A 17,284-nucleotide genomic window follows, 5' to 3' on the forward strand; every position below is an offset into this window, starting at 1 on the left:
GAATGGAGGTGCGCAGACAGTAAGGGACCAATGAACAGATACCAAAAGAAAAGAATGTCCACACCTTTATCTTAGCGTTTCTGCTAAGCGTCTGTGACTGCTCCGATCCTTTCCCCACGTGGTCTCACCCAAGATGGTGGCTCCTTGAGCAGCTGAGCATCCCGGACTAGAAAGCAATAGATTTCTTGCTTCTGCCACAAATTCCTCCAGCTGTGAGCCTTCCAACCTTCTAAGTATTCTTTTGTATGTGGTTCAGAGTTCTGGGACCATCCCCTGAGCCTGCTTGGTCGGGTATTCTGTGTTGTTGTTGGCGGAGCTCTGTACTACACGTCCACCCGATCCACCATCTTGTTTGTTCTAGTAGGCTGTTTTGACTAATGTGACTGTGTAGTAGGGTTTGAGATCGGCAAGTGAGAGGCCTACTACTTTGTTCTTGTTTTTTTTAATAATGTTTTACTTACCTGGGGCCTCTTTCATTTTCATGTAAAGTTAATGATTAGTTTTTCCTTTCTTTAAGGAATTCGGGGTGAATCTTGAAACATTATTTATTTATTTTTAAATGTTTTATTGTGAATTGTGTGATAGTCTACATGGGAGAACATCAGTTGAAACGTTATTTTTGATGATGAATGCAATGCCATTCCTCTTCAATTGTCATTCCAAGCATAGTAAATTGTCAGATTCAAAATGGCCAATACTAGTCCATTTCAGCTCATTAATGCCTAGGATATCAATCTTTATATATTCTATTTCACTTTTGACAACTTCTTTTCTTCCTAGATTCACACTTCTTACATTTTATGCTCTGATTACTAATGGATGTTTACAATTGTTTCTCATTTTGAATTGTGTTCCATCAGCAAATGAAGGTCCCAAAAGCTTTAATCCATTTGTGTCATCATGGTCAACTCTATTTTAAGGAGGTAGCTTTTCCCTAGTCATATTTTTGAGTGCCTTCCAACATGAGGGGCTCATCTTCTGGCACTAAATCTGGCAATTGTTGTTGTTGTTAAGTGCTGTAGAGTCAGTTTGGACTCATAGCGACCCTGTAGATTTCTGAGGAACAGCAGGTGATTTTGAACTGCCGACCTTGCAGTTCAAACCAATCTTGTGGTTGAGTGCTCATCCTCTGGGGCCACATCAGTACTCCATATCTGACAATATTCTGGTGCCCTTCATGTTTCAGTATTTAATATTCTGGTGCTATCTGGCAGTGTTCCACTGCTATTCATAAAGTTTTCAGTGGCTAAATATTCAGAAGTAGTCCGCCTCTTCTCCTTCCTACTCTGTCTTTGTCTGAAAACTCAGCTGAAACCTGTCCACCATGAATGAATGTATCCTGCTGGTATTTAAGATATTGGTGGCATAGCTTCACAGCAAAATGCAAGTCACTGATAGAGGAGAGGTGGTCAACTCAGCATAATGCTCACCAAATTCATACATATTGTGAAATGTTTTGCAAACTCTTCCTTATTCTTTAATGTTGCATAATAATCTCTTGCTTTTTGAGGAAGTGCTATATGGTGTTGCACAGTAGTTGCATACCATTTTATAATCCTGCCAGCAAGTGTATGAGAGTTCCAGTCTACCCACACCCTTGCCAACATTTGTTTTTTTTTTAAATCATTGCTTTTATTACGTGGTTATGATGGTATCTCATTGCTGTTGGGGTTTTTTTTTTTTCACTTTAATGTTACGTCATAAAATAAAAAGTGGAAAATAATGCACGTTAGGGGTATCTCATTTTTGTTTTGATTTGCATCTTTTTAATGGTCAATGATCACCAGTAGTCTGTTAGCTTGTTATACTGTGGTAGGTTTGGGTGCTGCTGTGATACTGGAAGCTATAACACTGGTATTTCAAATATTTCAGGGTCACCCATAGTAGACAGGTTTCTCCGGAGCTTCCAGACTAAGATCCATTTTGAATTAGTTTTTGTTTTTTTTAATGGCCAGTATAGATAGATGTTTCTGTACTTTTCCAGCCTCCCTAGTAGAACTGTTCAAGTAGAGTGGAGGCATCTGCTGGCCTTATCCTGCCTCTCTGCTCCCTCAAGAGGCTGGCGACCTACTTCCTTGAGGGAAAGCACCCCCAGGGTCTCCACTCCTTCCTTGGTGGCAGAAGCCCGAGATCTGAATTAGATTTACTTTTTTGAATTAGAAGGTGCAGTGGCTCTTCCTAGCAGGTGTCAAGGTCCAGACTTAGGCAAGGGTAAGGATGTGAGCATGAGAGTGCAATGCTATTTCTTGAGGGTGTGCTGCTTTTGGATCTGTAGTTGCTGTTGAGCCCCTGGGGTCTTGGATCCCATGCCAATGGAAAGTGAAGGAGCCACTGATCCAAAAAGTCTGACTCCCAAAGCCCTGGGTGGGTATTGAGGTCACCCCAAAGGAGAGGCTGCTGCCAGATGTGCCTACTCCAGGGGCAGGCGTATTCTTACTAAAGGTAGGCGTGGAAGTGCTTTTAAACACTGCACTTCTGAAAGATTGTTGTTAGGTGCTGTTGAGTTGGTTCCAACTTACAGTGACCCCGTATAGGATTTCTGAGTAGCAGCTGGTGGGTTCGAACTGCTGACATTGTGGTTCGCAGTCCAGTGCTTATTCTGCAGCATCACACCTTGAGTCCACAAACTGTTGTAAACCCTAAAATGTTAGCCACTGAAATGTTTATTATGAATAGCATCAGAGCATTGATATGGAGCCAGAAGATGAGCCCCTCTGGTTGATGGGCTCAAAGATACAATTGTGAGGATGGTACTGGACAGGGTGGTGTATCACTCTGTTTTATATGGGGTTACTGTGAGTTGGAACTGACTCGACAGCGTCTAACAACGACGTTGGCTAATGATCAAGAGCATCTACTCATGTGTTTGTAGGCCACATAAATGTCTTCTTTGGTGAAGTGTCTGTTCATGTCCTTTGTCCATTTTAAATTGGATTTTTTATCTTTTTGTCGTTGAGGTGTTGACATTTTCTATAAATTGTAGAGATTAGTGCCTTCTCCAATATGTTATTGCCAAATTTTTTTCCGAGTGTGTAGATTTCTATTTACTCTTTTGGAGAAGTCTTTTGAAATACCTATGTGTTTAATTTTTAGGAGGACCCAGTCATTCAGTTATCTGTTTGTGAATTTTTAGTTATATTTTTGATAGACTATTTATGCTATAAGTTAGACCCCTAGGTTGTTTTCCTGTTTTTCCTTCTGTGATCTTTATACAAGATGTCTTCAAAGAGTTCATGCAAAAATGGAATTGAAAGATTATAGAATTTTTCCACAAACTTTTTGAAGCGTCCTCATTTTTTAGGTTTTTACATTTAGGTCTTTTATCCATCTTGAGTTAGTTTTTTAACTATGGTATGAGGTATGAATTGTATTTCATTTTACTGTAAATGAATATCCAGTTTTGCCAGCACTATCTGTTAAGGACACTATCTCTTCCCATTTAATGAATTTCGGCCCCTGCCAAAGATCAGCTGTCCATATAGGTGAATGAATTTATTTCTGGGTTCTCATTTCTATTCCCTTGCTTTGTGTTTCTGTTTACCAGTTGCAGAGTGTTTTGACTACTGTGACTGTATGTTGTTGTTGTTAAGTGCTGTTGAATCTGTTCCGACCTATAGACACCCAGTATGGGGTTTCCAAGGAACAGCTGGTGAGCTTGAACTGCCAACTTAGTGGTTCAACTGACTTTGCAGTCTAGCACATTAAACCACAGTGTCACACCAAGAGCATGTTGTTGTTAAGTGCCATCAAGTCGGTTCCGACTCATAGTGACCTGCATAGGGTTTCTGAGGAGCGGCTGATGAGCTTGAACTGCTGACCTTGCTATGAGTGCTTATCCGACAGCGCAAAACGAAAAAAAGGTCTTAAAATTTGAATTTAGCGATATCCTTATATGGAGATAGTCTACTAGACAGCCTAATGGGGGAAAACTAGACTTGAAAATCATTGTTCTAGGATGTTAAGGAGTCCTGATGACTTAAAGGGTAAATACTTAGTTGCTAACCAAAAGTTTGATGATTCCCACCCAATGACCCTGAGGGAGAAAGACTATAGCCAAGAAAGCCCTATGGGCTCTCTTATCACATGGACTGGCAGTTAGTCTGAGTTGGAAGCAGTCATCAAGAAATCAAATCACATATTTATTAGGCAAATCTGCTGCACAAGATCTCTTTAAAGTGTTCGAGAGCAAAGATGTCAGTTATGAGGACTAAGGTGCACCTGACCTAAGCCATGGTATTTTCATGACCTCATATGTGAAAGTTGGACAGTGAATAAGTTGGACAAAGGCCATAGAAGAATCGATGCATTTATGGTATTTGAGGAGAATATTAAAAGTACTACGGACTGCCTAAATAACAATCTGTGTTGGAAGAAGTACAACCACAGTGCTTCTTAGAAGCCAAGATGGCATACTATCATGAGGGACCAGTTCCTGAAGGACGTCATGCTTGGTAAAGTGGAGGGTCAGCAAAAAGAGGAAGACCTCACAATAAGATGGAGTGGCACTGTGGCAGTAACAATGGGCTCAAGTATAGCAACTACTGTGAGGTTGGTGCAGGACTGGGCATTGTTTTGTTATGTTGTGAGTAAGTTCATAGACTCAATGGCACCTAACAACAACAACAATAAGTTCTAGGTATAAATTGTTGTTAAGTGCTGTTGAGTTGGTTCTGACCCATAGTGACCCATAGGGTTTCCAAGGAGCAGCTGGTTAATTTGAACCACTGATCTTACAGTTCAAACTGACTTTACAGTCCAGTATTTATCCTACAGCGACACATCAGGACTCCAGGTGGAAATTACAGCTACCAAAAACAAAACTCCCTAGCCACTCTAATAATTCCTTATATTTAAAAATTCGTTTTATGCATTATAACATTTTTACTTGTATTAGCTCATAATATTATGTGAGGTAAATAAATAAGGCAGGTATTATAGTTCTCATTTTATAGATGAGTCCAGAATTTAAGTAATTTTCTCAAGTTTACACTACTGGTAAATAGAAGAAATAGAAGGACTAAAGCTTTATTTAGGACTTCTGTCCCTCACTGTTCCCTCCCTTTTTTCCTCTGACTTTTATCAAATATTTTGGTCAAATATTTTGTGTATGTGTGTATGTGATACATTAGTGCTAAATGTAAGGTTACTCTCAAGAAGTTTATAGTCTACCTGGGACATAGGGTATAAACATCTGGTAAAGTTAAATTAAGCACAGTTACATGTGTCTGAAGGAGCTCTGGTAGCATAGTGGTTATGGGTCGGGCTGCTAACTTCAAGGTCTGCAGTTTGAAACTGCCAGCCTTTCATGGAAGAAAGATGAGGCTTTTTGCTCCCGTAAAGATTTACAGCCTCAGAAACCCTATACAGGGTCGCTATGAGTCAGAACCAACTCCACAGCATACCACCACCACCACCTGTGCCTGAGGAACAACTGAGCAAAACAATGGGAGAAAGACTGGGGACAGTGAAGTCAGTTGAAGTGAGGGATTACAGCGTGCAGATGATGAGAGGGTGGGCATAATTACATGTATGAAAGAAGAGACCACAGGTTTGATGACTATGCTTGTAGGAAAGGAAGGAACTAAAGGTGATCCTAGGTTTGGAACTGAGTAGTGATTGGATGAATGACAGAAATAGGGAAATCAAAATTGGTAGTCAGTTTGTGGTAGGGGAATTGATGAAGGGAAGGGTAGAGCAGTATCTCAAAGTCAAGCTCATCATCTAGGCCAGCCAAGCAAGTTGAAAGCAGTAGCTTAGAGAAGTGAGTGCCTGAGAGAGAAGTAGACTAAAGGGGGATAGTTTGACATACTCTGTTCAGAAATATCTCATGTTGAGGGAAAAATAAAAGATTAGTTCAGGAGGGTTAGGAAAGACGTTGGGATGGAATAAGAAACACAGGGAGGACGTCAGATGAGAGAGGTTACACGGAGGAGGCTGTGATCAATGAGATGAAATAAAACGTGTAGGAATTGTTGAGTGTAAAACTTATGATTTGCTCTATAAACCTTCATCCACTTCACAAAAAGTTAAGAGGAAAGAATAAAGTCATTGACTAGAGTATAGACATGTGCTAACTTGCTTTTTTTTTTTTTTTCTCCATGTACTTGAAGGGCAGCAGTATGTATTTGTTTTCTCGTTGGGGCAAATTATTGAGAACTTTCCTTAAAAGAAGGTAAAAAAAGGAGAGAGAGGAAAAAAAAAGTTGGAAATGTATTGTGGGTAACGGTTGTGCAGAATGCAGACTGTGGTTGTTGGTGTGACTGGATTATATATGTAAAAATGTGGTTGAAATGGCAAATGTTTTGTTGTATGTAAAAAAAAATTTTTTTTTTTAAGAAAAATTAATAAACGATTTCTAAAATTCTAAATCTGGAGACTACAAAGGTCTGGCAAAGTTCAGGGTTCTCTCTTTGTTGTGTTATAATAGAACATTACATTTAGGAGTTCAGTTAAACAGCTATTTCCTGGGTACTATGCAATCATGGTGGTTGTATGAAATACTAGTTAACAGGGTGAGGTGTTACCCCTCCCCTCCCTTCCCATGCCATGTAGGTTCTCTGCGTCTTTAGTTCTTTTCAGGGATCTGATCGGTGTTTTCATGAGAGCATCTGCCCTGTCAGCCAACTTACTCCAGGAAGTGGCATACACAAAGACAAATGAAAAGAATAAGAAGAACTTGAGAAAATATGAGGATATTTTAAAGGAGACAAAGGATCAGGTGGTTGTTTTATTGTTTAAGGCTTAAGACATGAAAGCCCTGGGGAAGGGGGTGGAGGTGAGATCCACTTTCAAAACCCTAATTTCACCATGAAAATTCCTTATTCTGTATTCTTTGGTGGATAGAAGTTTTCCTAGATACTGAAGCTGGCTATCATATATAATCTCAGAATATACAAATGAATGCTGAAATAATACAAATAAGCACCCCATGTTAAAACTGAACAGTGCCTTCCATTTCTACTGAGATCCAAAGGAAATCATTTGAATTGGCTACTGGATGCTCTACCTCAGCTTCTGTTCTGTAGCACTTGGGTAGGTTTGCCTGTTTTGTCTTATTCTTAAGTCCATAGGCATCTCTATGACTTTCAGATTTCTTCCTTCTGGTTTGAATTTTTTTTTTTTTTTTTTTAGCTTTGTTCTTAGTTTAGAGACAGAGCTTTGTACTACATTTGTTGGTCTGGTTGCTTAGCAGCTTGCTGTGATTATATAGTTTGGAACAGATATTTTACCATTTGAAAATCTTGGTTTGTGGCCCTGATTCAGGTATATATTGCATCTAGGCTTGGAATTGGAAGTGTTTTTGCTATTAGAACAATCATCATACAAGTACAAATGAATGACTGTGTAACATTTAATAAAAAATATCTTTATGTTCATGTCTAGTCCTTTGTCCTGTGTTGCATTCTCCTCCCTTCCCTAGTCCCTTATTGCCCTCACAGTTTTGGATATAATCTTATAAACATTGTAGAGTCACTAGACCTTCATACAAAAGTTCTTAAAATTTGTTTAGAAGCATGAAATAAGGACGTGGGCTAGAACGTTGAAGGGGAATTTAGGAGAAACATTCGAAGAATCCTTTAATTGTGTTTCTGAGCACATTTGTTTTCAAATGAAATTTGGTTTTTAATTTCATTTCCTTGAGATAATTTTCATAACATCCAGTTGATGTCTTTCTGGGTTGTTAAATGGAGATCTTACTTTTCTCAAAGTGTTCCCAGTTAACGTCTATTTGGAACCGAACTATCTGTGAGGACACAGTTTTAAATGTAATTATCAGCAGGTTTTTTGGGGAAAGAGGAAGCTTGAAATTCACTATACAGAACACAGTAGCAAATGATTTTTCCTTTGCCCTTCTAACTGTGAAGGTGGTGTATTGTCTCTCTGATGCCAGAATGTGGTACAACATAATCCTTTGCCTATACTTAGTATGAATTTATTAGACACAGTCCCCGCACGCAGTCCAGCAGAGAACCCTGCATTACAGAAATAATTCTTGTGCTGCTGAGCTGGCGATTTCCCCCACTTAATCACTTGTGTGACGTCATTTGTGCTGTTGGTAGAAAATGTGCTGACCATGTCCTGCATTTTTAAAAAAAAGCAGTTGCAACAGGGGCACTAGCTAAACATAAAATTAAAAATAAAGCATTTACGGTACATTAAAGGTCTTCAAAGTCCAGAAGAATGAACGTGGCAGAAGTGTTATGTTAGTCAACAGGCTTGACTCTTAAGAATCACATCGAATAATCAATGCATATACTTGTCTCTAACTGTTGACTTGTCAGTTCCAGAGGAATTGCAGATGGGTGAAAAGAAATAGACAGGGAGGGGATATTATATTCAGAGATCTGTGAAATGTTTTTCAAATTTTCAATGAGCCTTAAACATTCCAACTTTGTTATTATAATAAGGAGCACACAAAACATCAATTGTTGACTTGAGATCTTTGTGATGTAGCTACAAAGGGAAGAGTCCAGCTGTTAGTCGCTGGTGGCTGTACCAGATTGCTGCTAATCTTTTATGTGGGGGAGAAGGCAGGACCCCTAACGTGTATTTGATTTCTTGCCAGAAAGATGGAGTCTACGATGCTGAATTTGCGGAATCTGTTTGAGCAGCTTGTGCGCCGGGTGGAGATTCTCAGTGAAGGAAATGAACTCCGTAAGTCATTCTGAGCTGGCCTGTGTAAAGAGAGAAAAAACAGACCAGATTTGGATTTTTTACAGAGCTGAAGTGTATTCCAATTTAAAAATTGATTTTCACTAGGGTTACCTAAAAAAAAAAAAAAAAAAAAAAATCATGGTCACTTATCCATGGTCAAAGCTTAGTGAACACTCAGTCTAAATGGTCACTTTTTTCTACAGTTGCCTTTTAAATGGGTTTTACCCAGAATTTTTTCATTATCAAGGTTCTATTTCCACTGAATACTTGGCATTAGTTGCCTTTTTCATATATGTACATAAACTGAACAAAATATATTGAGTTTCCAAAACGTTGCTTTTTTATTTAGAGCGTTGTTTGTTGTAAAATGCCATGGAAGTGTTTAAAAACAAAAAAGCTAAAATGAATATAGAGAAATACTGCTAACTGATCGTACATGGAGGGGATTATAATTATTGTAATAAGTGTATAGGGCATGTAATCAGTTTTTACATTCAACAAATCATATAGTTTTTCACTCAATTCACAATAAAAACTTTAAAAAAATGCCATTGAGTTGGTTCCAACCCATAGTGACCCTGTATATGATTTCCAAGGAGTGGCTGATGAGTTTGAACCGCCGACATTGCAGTTCAAACCGACTTTGCAGTTCAGCGCATTAACCCACGGTGCCACATCAGAACTCATTTATTTAGAGTAGTCCATATTGTTCGTCTTAGGCTTTCCCTGTCTTCTAGACAAATATTTTCAACTAAAGAAGGAGGGAGCAGTCATTTATTTTCACTTCATATAATTGATGTGCAGTTTTAAAGGACTGGGAATGGGTATGTTGTTGTTAAGTGCCATTGAGTCGGTTCTGACTCATAGCGGCTCTGTATAGGATTACTGAGGAGCAGCTCATGAGTTTGAACTGCCAACCTTGTGGTATGAAGCCCAATGCTGATTCTATAGTGGCACACCAAGGTATAGAGCTGGGGGTAAAAAGGAGATGTTGATAGAAGGAGCAGTCTGGGAAGTAGAATAACAAGATAGCAAGGTGGGGTTGATATCAATTATTTATGTGATCTAAGAGAATATTCAATACCAGCTTTTCTTTGTGTTGCCTACCTTTCCTATTTCAGAGTTTTATAAAAACCTAAAAAGGAGTTGTTGATGGAGTCCTGGGGTGGCATTGTAGGATAAGTACTAGTCTGTTAACCACAAGGTTAGTGGTTGAAACCCATCAACTGCTCCTTGAAAATCCTATATAGGGTCACTATGAGTCGGAACTGACTTGATGGCCCTTAAAACGACAATAATTTAGTAAATATTGCTCTTGTTATCCTCCCTCAGGTAAAAGTAATACAAGAACTGTGCCTTAAACTTTTTCTCCCCACAGTACCTAGTATGGCATCTTGGTTATGCTGTTCAATATTTTCTTTAATTTGATTGATGTTTTTAATAGCTCTTACTCACTTACAGGCCTTTCAAAACAATAGTCTATGTTCTCTCACTAATAGCTGCTGCATGACCCTAGCATCTGGTACTAACACAGTAACCATGATGGCATACTAATTAGGGTTTCCTTTGAGGTCACATCATCTCAGAAGATGGATTACTTAGGAGTCTAGTGGGAAGAGTATTGGATTAGAGATCTTAAAGCTCAGGCTCTTTTAGCAAATATTTAGTGAGAACATATCACAACTTCCAGCACATGTTAAGTTGAGGGAAAGGGATAAAGAGATGGCTTTATGGAGAGAAGTGGAGCTTGAATTGATCCTTAGAATATAGAGTAGGATCCTGAGAGAGGACATTTTAGGTCAGGGAAAGAATAGAAGTGGAGGCAAGAGGGTTTGAGGGCAGTACGAGTAAAGGGGATTGGATTAGCTTCCTAGGGCTGTTATAACAAAATACCACAAACTGTTTTAAAACAAATTTTTTTTCTTTCACAGTTCTAGGGACTTGAAGACTGAAAACAATGTGTTGGCAAAGGTTGGTTCCTGCTGAGGACTCAGAGGGATAGGATAGTGTCTCTGTTGCGTGCTTCTCTCCTAGCTTCTGGTGGTTTCCTGCTATCCTTGGTGTTTCTTTAGTTGTAGATGCCATCACCTCAGCCTCTGCATCTGTTAGCACATGGCATTCTTCTCTCTATGTCTCTGTGTCTTCTTGTTTTATAAAGGTACCAGTCATACTGGGCTAAGGCCCACCTTATTCCAGTATGATATCATGTTAAATAATTACATTTCCAAATAAAGGTCACATTCACAGTTCACAGTCACATTCACATTGGGGGTTAGGATTTTTTGGGGGCATGAGCCAACCCATAACAGAGTGACATAATCAGAGCTCTGTGTTTGGAAGATTAACTTGGCACAGATGTAGGCTGCACTAGGGGTAGAGGCTGGGCAACTGATTAGGAAATGGTTGCTATATCTCAGGGAAGAGGCATAAAAAAGCCCTAAATGGAATTATGGTTGTGAAGATGGAAATAAGGAAAAATGGGTGGAAGAGATAGTGATAAGAGGCTAGGAGGAGGCAGCTGATAGGATGTGGGAGCAGAGGGAAGAATATGAGGTTGGGAGTTTCAATAGCTAGTGCTGGCCTTTAATTGCTATTTCTGTGTTTCTTTCTCCATCTGTAAAATAGGTATTTAAATGTCTATCTTCTTTGTGGGTGTGCTGTGAGGATTTAGGGATAAAACAAGATATTAGTTGTGAAAAGACTTTTGTAAGTGGTATGTTGTATAAAAATACAGATACTTATTTTTGTAGGTACTCTTGATTTATAAGGAAATTTTTGTTAAGCCATTTCTATCTTCCTTTATCTTCTGTGTTTCATATTACAGAAGTAAAGGTACATCTCTCTGCCCCTACCTCCACTTTCTAACTTGGAAGGTTGGCTTTTGAGAAACTAAAATTGTCCAGTGTTTTCTAACTTCTAGACTCTCCTTTCTTCAGCTCTCCAATGTCTGTCCTCTCCTTTGAATTAATTCCTCTCATGTCTAATTAGTCCCTAACTCCTGTATTTTTTGTTTTGCCTTTTATCATAACTTTATTCCTCATTTTTCTTTATGCTTTATTTTTCTTTTTAAAGCTAAGTGTAAGTTTATTGAATGGAGTTCTGGTGTAGCGACAGCACTTAAAACAGGTTACTGAAAGATCAGAGTGAAAGTTAGTATTAAAACAAAGTGATCTTAACAGCCTAGGCATTTTTTATATTTCTTTCTTCAGTCGTTAGGGCATTTAACTTCTATAGTTTTAAGTTGCTTTAATGTTTTTAATGGTGTATAAAATAAGAATAGATACAACTTAGTATTTATTAGGTATCTTTTGTATTCAAACACCAGTCTAGGTTCGTATAGGAGGAGATATTAAAGTATCTGTGATATGATGCCAGTTTTCAAGAGATTATAGTATTTAAGTTTTGGAGACAGAAATTCATCATGATGAAACAAGATAATTGTTGTTAAGTGCATGAAGTTGGTTCTGACTCATAGCAACCATGCATAGGGTTTCTGAGGAGAGCAGCTGATGAGTTTGAACTGCTGACCTTGAAGTTCAAACCGACCTTGAAGTCAAGTGCTTATACTACAGCACCACACCAGGACTCCACAGAAGATAATACTAATATTGAAATATATACTTTTGTGACATCTGTTGTTGTTAAGCACTGCCGAGTTGGCTCCAACTCAGTGCAACCTTGTATAGAGTTACCTAGGAGTGACTGGTGAGTTTGAGCTATTGACCTTGCAGTTAGTAATCCAGTGCTTGTCCTAAATCTAGAAGCATTTCATGTGGACTAGACTAATTTTGAAAGATTTCATGGAGCAGAAGGACTTAGAAAATGGGTACATAAAGAATAGGTTGTTGTTAAGTGCCGTGGAGTCGGTTATGACTCATAGCAACCCTTTAGAGGGTTTCTGAGGCTGTAAATCTTTATGGGGGAAGAAAGCCGTATCTTTCTCCTACAGAACAGCTGGTGGTTTCGAACTGCTGACCCTGAGGTTAGCAGCCCGGTTTGTAACCACTACGCTACCAGAGCTCCTTAAAGAATAGGTAGAGTATTCCAATTAGAATGCATAGCTTGGTAACAAGTGAGATAACAGAAATGAATGTGGGTCTTTTTTGGGGACAGGGACAAACTAGAAAGAGGGTATTTATTGTATAGTGTTGAAGAGGTAAGTTTGATTAGGTTGATGAGCTGAACTTGGCTGCTTGGAGTTTAAATTTGGTCTATATAGCAAATCATACATTCAACAAATATTTGAGTGTATGTCATAGTTACATAGTTACATAGAGTACAAGGCATGGGAGATAAAAGAGCAAAAAGGGTCTTTTCCCTTAAGAAATTTAGACGGTTGTGGAGGAGAAAAGAGAAGAGCCTGTGCAAAGGCCCTAGGGGAGTAAACTGAAAAAAAGATGAAGGTTTCTGCCAGTGCTGAACAATGAACCAGCTTCTGGTTGTTTTATTTTTGTTTTTTAAACTTTTTGTTGTGAATAAGTGAAGGTTTACAGAGCAGATCATCAGTTTTACATTCAACAAACCATATACTTTGCTTCACTACATGGTTGCAGTCCCCTCCATGCAGCAACAGTTCACAGCATTTACCTTTATTCACTTTAACTATTGCATTCCTCCCTTCCCTCTTGTTGTATATTGCCTTCCCTGTCACCCATGTTAACTAACATGTGACTACCGTCTAGCCTGTGAATAATTTTTCCTCTCTGCTTCCCCGTAACTGTCTCTCTTGATTGCTTCTTTTATCAAGAAAACCTTTTGACTTTTTACAACAGCAGTTGTTATGTGCCGTCAAGTCCGTTCAGAACCATAGCAACCCTGGATGGGGTTTCCGAGGAGCAGCTGGTGAGCTTGAACTGCTGATGTTGCAGTTCAAACTGCCCTTACGATCCAGTGCATTAACCCACAGCTCCATACCAGGACTCCACAACAGTGGTACAATACAATATTTGTCTTTTGTGATCACCTAATTTCACTCAGCACAATGTCCTCCAGATTCATCCATGTTGTGAGGTGTTTTGCAGATTCATTTTTATTCTTCAGCATTGCTTACTATTCCATTGTGTGTGTGTGTACCAGTGTTTGTTTAACCATTCATCTGTCGATGGACATTTAGGCTTTCTCCATATTTTTTATGTGTCTCTCAGAGACACTATATTGAAGGATCCTGTTTTCTTATCTTTTCTGTCTCTTGACTGGTGCATTTAACCATTTATATTAGTGTAATTGTTGTTAGTGCTGTCGAGTCAGTTCTGACACATAGTGACCCTGTGTAGGGTTTCTGAGGAGTGACTGGTGAGCTTGAACCGCAGACTTTGCAGTCCAGCGCATTAACACCACAGTGCCACACCAGGACTCTTAAAAAAAAAAAAAAAGTGTAATTATAGATACATATAAATTGAGTCCTGATGTGGTGTTGTGAGTTAATACACTGGACGGCAAGGTCAGTTTGAATCACAAGGTTGATGCGTCAAGCTCTCTAGCTGCTTCTCGAAAACCCCATATAGGGTTGCTCTATGGGTTGGAACTGATTTAACAGCACTTAACAACAACATAAATTGCTGTCATTTTGCTGCGTGTTTTTTGTGTTGTTGCTGATTTTTTGTTCCGTATAAGTTTTTGTGCTGAGTTAATTTTGTTTGTAGGTTTTCTTTTCATTTTACTCAGTCTTTCAGATTTTTCCTGTGTTTTCATTTTGATGTATTTGTTGTTGTTGTTGTGTGCCGTGGAGTTGGTTCTGACTCATAGCGACCCGGTACAGGGTTTCCGAGGCTGTAAATCTTTACGGGAGCAGAAAGCCTCATCTTTTTCCCGCGGAACAGCTGGTAGTTTTGAACTGCTGACCTTGCGGTTTGCAACCCAATTCGTAACCACTATACTACCAGAGTTGTTGTTGTTAGGTCCCATCAAGTCAGTACCTACTCATAGCGACCTTATGCACAGCAGAACGAAACACTGCCCGATCCTGGGCTAACCTCATTATCGTTGCCACGCTTGAGCCCATTGATGCTGCCACTTTGCCAATCCATCTCGCTGGGGGTCTTCTTTTTCTCTGAACCTTCTCCTAACTGAACATGATATCCTCCAGCGACTGATCCCTCCTGACAATATGTCCGAAGTATGAGAGACAAAGTTTGGCTATCCTGGCCTCCAAGGAGCACTCTGGCTGCACTTCTTCCAACATAGATCTGTTGGTTCTTTTGGCAGCCCATGGTACTTTTTCAATAGTCTCCTCCAACACCATAACTCAAAAGCATCAATTCTTCTACGGTCTTCCTTATTCACTGTCGAGCTTTTGTATGCATATGAGGTTATTGAAAATACTATGGCCTGGGTCAGGCACACCTTAGTCCTCAAGTTGACATCTTTGCTCCTCAATACTTTAAAAAGGTCTTGTGCAACAGATTTGCCTAATGCAATACGTCCTTTGATTTCTTGACTACTGCTTTTGTGAGTGTTGATGGTTGGTCCAAGAAAAATGAAGTCCTTGACAACTTCAATCCTTCTCCATTGGTAAGAATGTTGTTTATTGGTCCAGTGGTGAGGATTTTTGTGTTCTTGACATTGAGATATAATCCATACTGAAGTCTGTGGTCTTTGATTTTCATCAGTAAATATTTTAAGTCCTCTTCACTTTCAGCAAGCAAGGTTGTATCATCTTCATATTGCAGGTTGGTAATGAGTTTTCCTCCAATCCTGATGCCACATTTTTCTTCATATAACCCAGCTTCTCAGATTATTTCCTCAGGATACAAGTTGAATAAGTATGGTGAAAGAATACAACCCTGTCTCACACCTTTCTTAATTTTAAACCATTCAGTGTTCCCATGTTCTGCTTGAACAACTACCTATTAGTCCATGTACAGATTCCTCATGAGCACAATTAAGTGTTCCAGAATACTCATTCTTTGCAATGTTGTCCATAGCTTATCATGATCCACGCAATCGAAAGCCTTTGTGTAGTCAATAAAGCACAGGTAAATATCTTTCTGATATTCTCTGCTTTCAGCCAAGATCCAACAGACATCAGCAATGATATCCCTCATTCCGCATGCTCTTCTGAATCCAGTTTGAACCTCTGGAAGTTCTCTGTCAATTTGCTTACAGCCGTTTCTGTATTACATTTAGTAAAACTTAACTTGCATGGGATATCAGAGGTATTGTCTGATGATTTCCGCATTGCTTTGGGTCACCTGTCTTTGGAATGGGCACAAACACGGATCTCTTCCAATCTGTCGGCCAGATAGTTGTCTTCCAAATTTCTTGGCAGAGGTGAATGAGTGCCCCCTGTACTGCCTCACTTTCTTGAAAGATTTCCATTTTTATTCCATCAATTTCTGGTGCCTTGTTCTTTGCCAAATTCCTTCAGTGCACCTTGGACTTCGTCCTTCAATATCATTGGCTCTTGATCATATGCTACCTCTTGGAACAGTTGAACATCAACCATTTCATTTTGGTACAGTGATTCTATATTCCTTCTATCTTCTTTTGATGCTTTCTGCATCATTCAATAATTTGCCCAGAGAATCCTTCAGTAGCTAAAGTCAGGGCTTGAATTTTTTCTTCAGTTCCCGCAGCTTGAGAAATGCTGAGCATGTGCTACCTTTTTGGTTTTCTGACTCCAGATCTTTGCACATTTTGTTGTAATATTTGGCTTTATCTTCTCAAGCTGATCTTCGAAATTGTCTGTTCAGCTCTTAAACCTCCTCATTTCTTCCATTTGCTTTAGCATCTTTACGCAAGAGAGCAAGTTTCAGTGTCTCTTCTGACATCCATTTTGATCTTTTCCTCTGTCTTGTCTTCTTAAGGACTTTTTGCTTTCTTCATGTATGGTGTTCTTAATGTCATCTCATAACTCTTCTGGTCTTTGGTCTTTAGTGTTTTAATGTATCAAATCTGTTCTTCAGATGATCTCTAAATTCAGGTGGGATATATTCAAGGTCATATTTTGCCTCTTGTGGACTTGCTTTCATTTTCTTCAGCTTCAGTTTGAATTTGCAAACGAGCAGTTGATGGTCTGTTCCACAATCTGCCCCTGGCTTTGTTTTGACTGATGGTATTCATTTTCTTTAAGGTAACTCTATAATTTTTTAATATTTTCCCCTATTAAAACAGTCTGTTGTATCCTGAAATCTGCTTGGCATTCTTGCCATTTAGAAGGTCTGTGTCTACTGTTACCTCTTTTTACTTTGTGGTTGACTGCTTTATAAATTGACATCTGTGGTTCCTTATTTTCAGTCTTACAGGTTTGTTTTACTTTAAATACTTCTATATCTGGTTATTGTCTGCTGTTGTTGATTCTCAGTCCAAAGAACACTTTTTAGCATTTTTTGTCAAGTTGATCTGTCAAGGAATTACAAATTCCTTTAATTTCTGTTTATGTGGAAATGTCATATTTGTAGGAAAATTTTGCTGAGTTTATGATTCTTTTGGAGCTTCTGGATTTCTAATTGCAGGTTTTATATTATTTTAAAATTTGCATTTATTTTGTCTGTTTGTTCTTTTTTATTTTTAAGGTTTTTAATGTGGATTGGGTGAAAGTTTACAGGGCAGATCATCAGTTTTACATTCAACAAATCATACACCTTGTGTCATTACAATGATTATAATCCCCTCCATGTACCATCAGTTA

At 38.9% G+C, this 17,284-nt stretch overlaps 1 protein-coding gene across 1 annotated transcript in view; it reads left to right on the top strand.

Annotated features, from left to right (window-relative positions):
- Positions 1–6,958: 6,958 nt before the first annotated feature.
- RACGAP1 (Rac GTPase activating protein 1) overlaps positions 6,959–17,284 on the top strand; it is a 44,574-nt gene continuing 34,248 nt past the window's right edge. The window contains exons 1-2 of the mRNA XM_006870064.1: positions 6,959–7,032; positions 8,567–8,655. Coding sequence (XP_006870126.1) covers positions 6,998–7,032; positions 8,567–8,655 — 124 coding nt within the window. The 5' untranslated portion in view covers positions 6,959–6,997. The remainder of the gene's footprint in view (positions 7,033–8,566; positions 8,656–17,284) is intronic.

The sequence above is a fragment of the Chrysochloris asiatica genome, unplaced genomic scaffold (genome assembly GCF_000296735.1).
Source record: "Chrysochloris asiatica unplaced genomic scaffold, ChrAsi1.0 scaffold00138, whole genome shotgun sequence".
Classification (NCBI taxonomy): Eukaryota; Metazoa; Chordata; class Mammalia; order Afrosoricida; family Chrysochloridae; genus Chrysochloris; species Chrysochloris asiatica.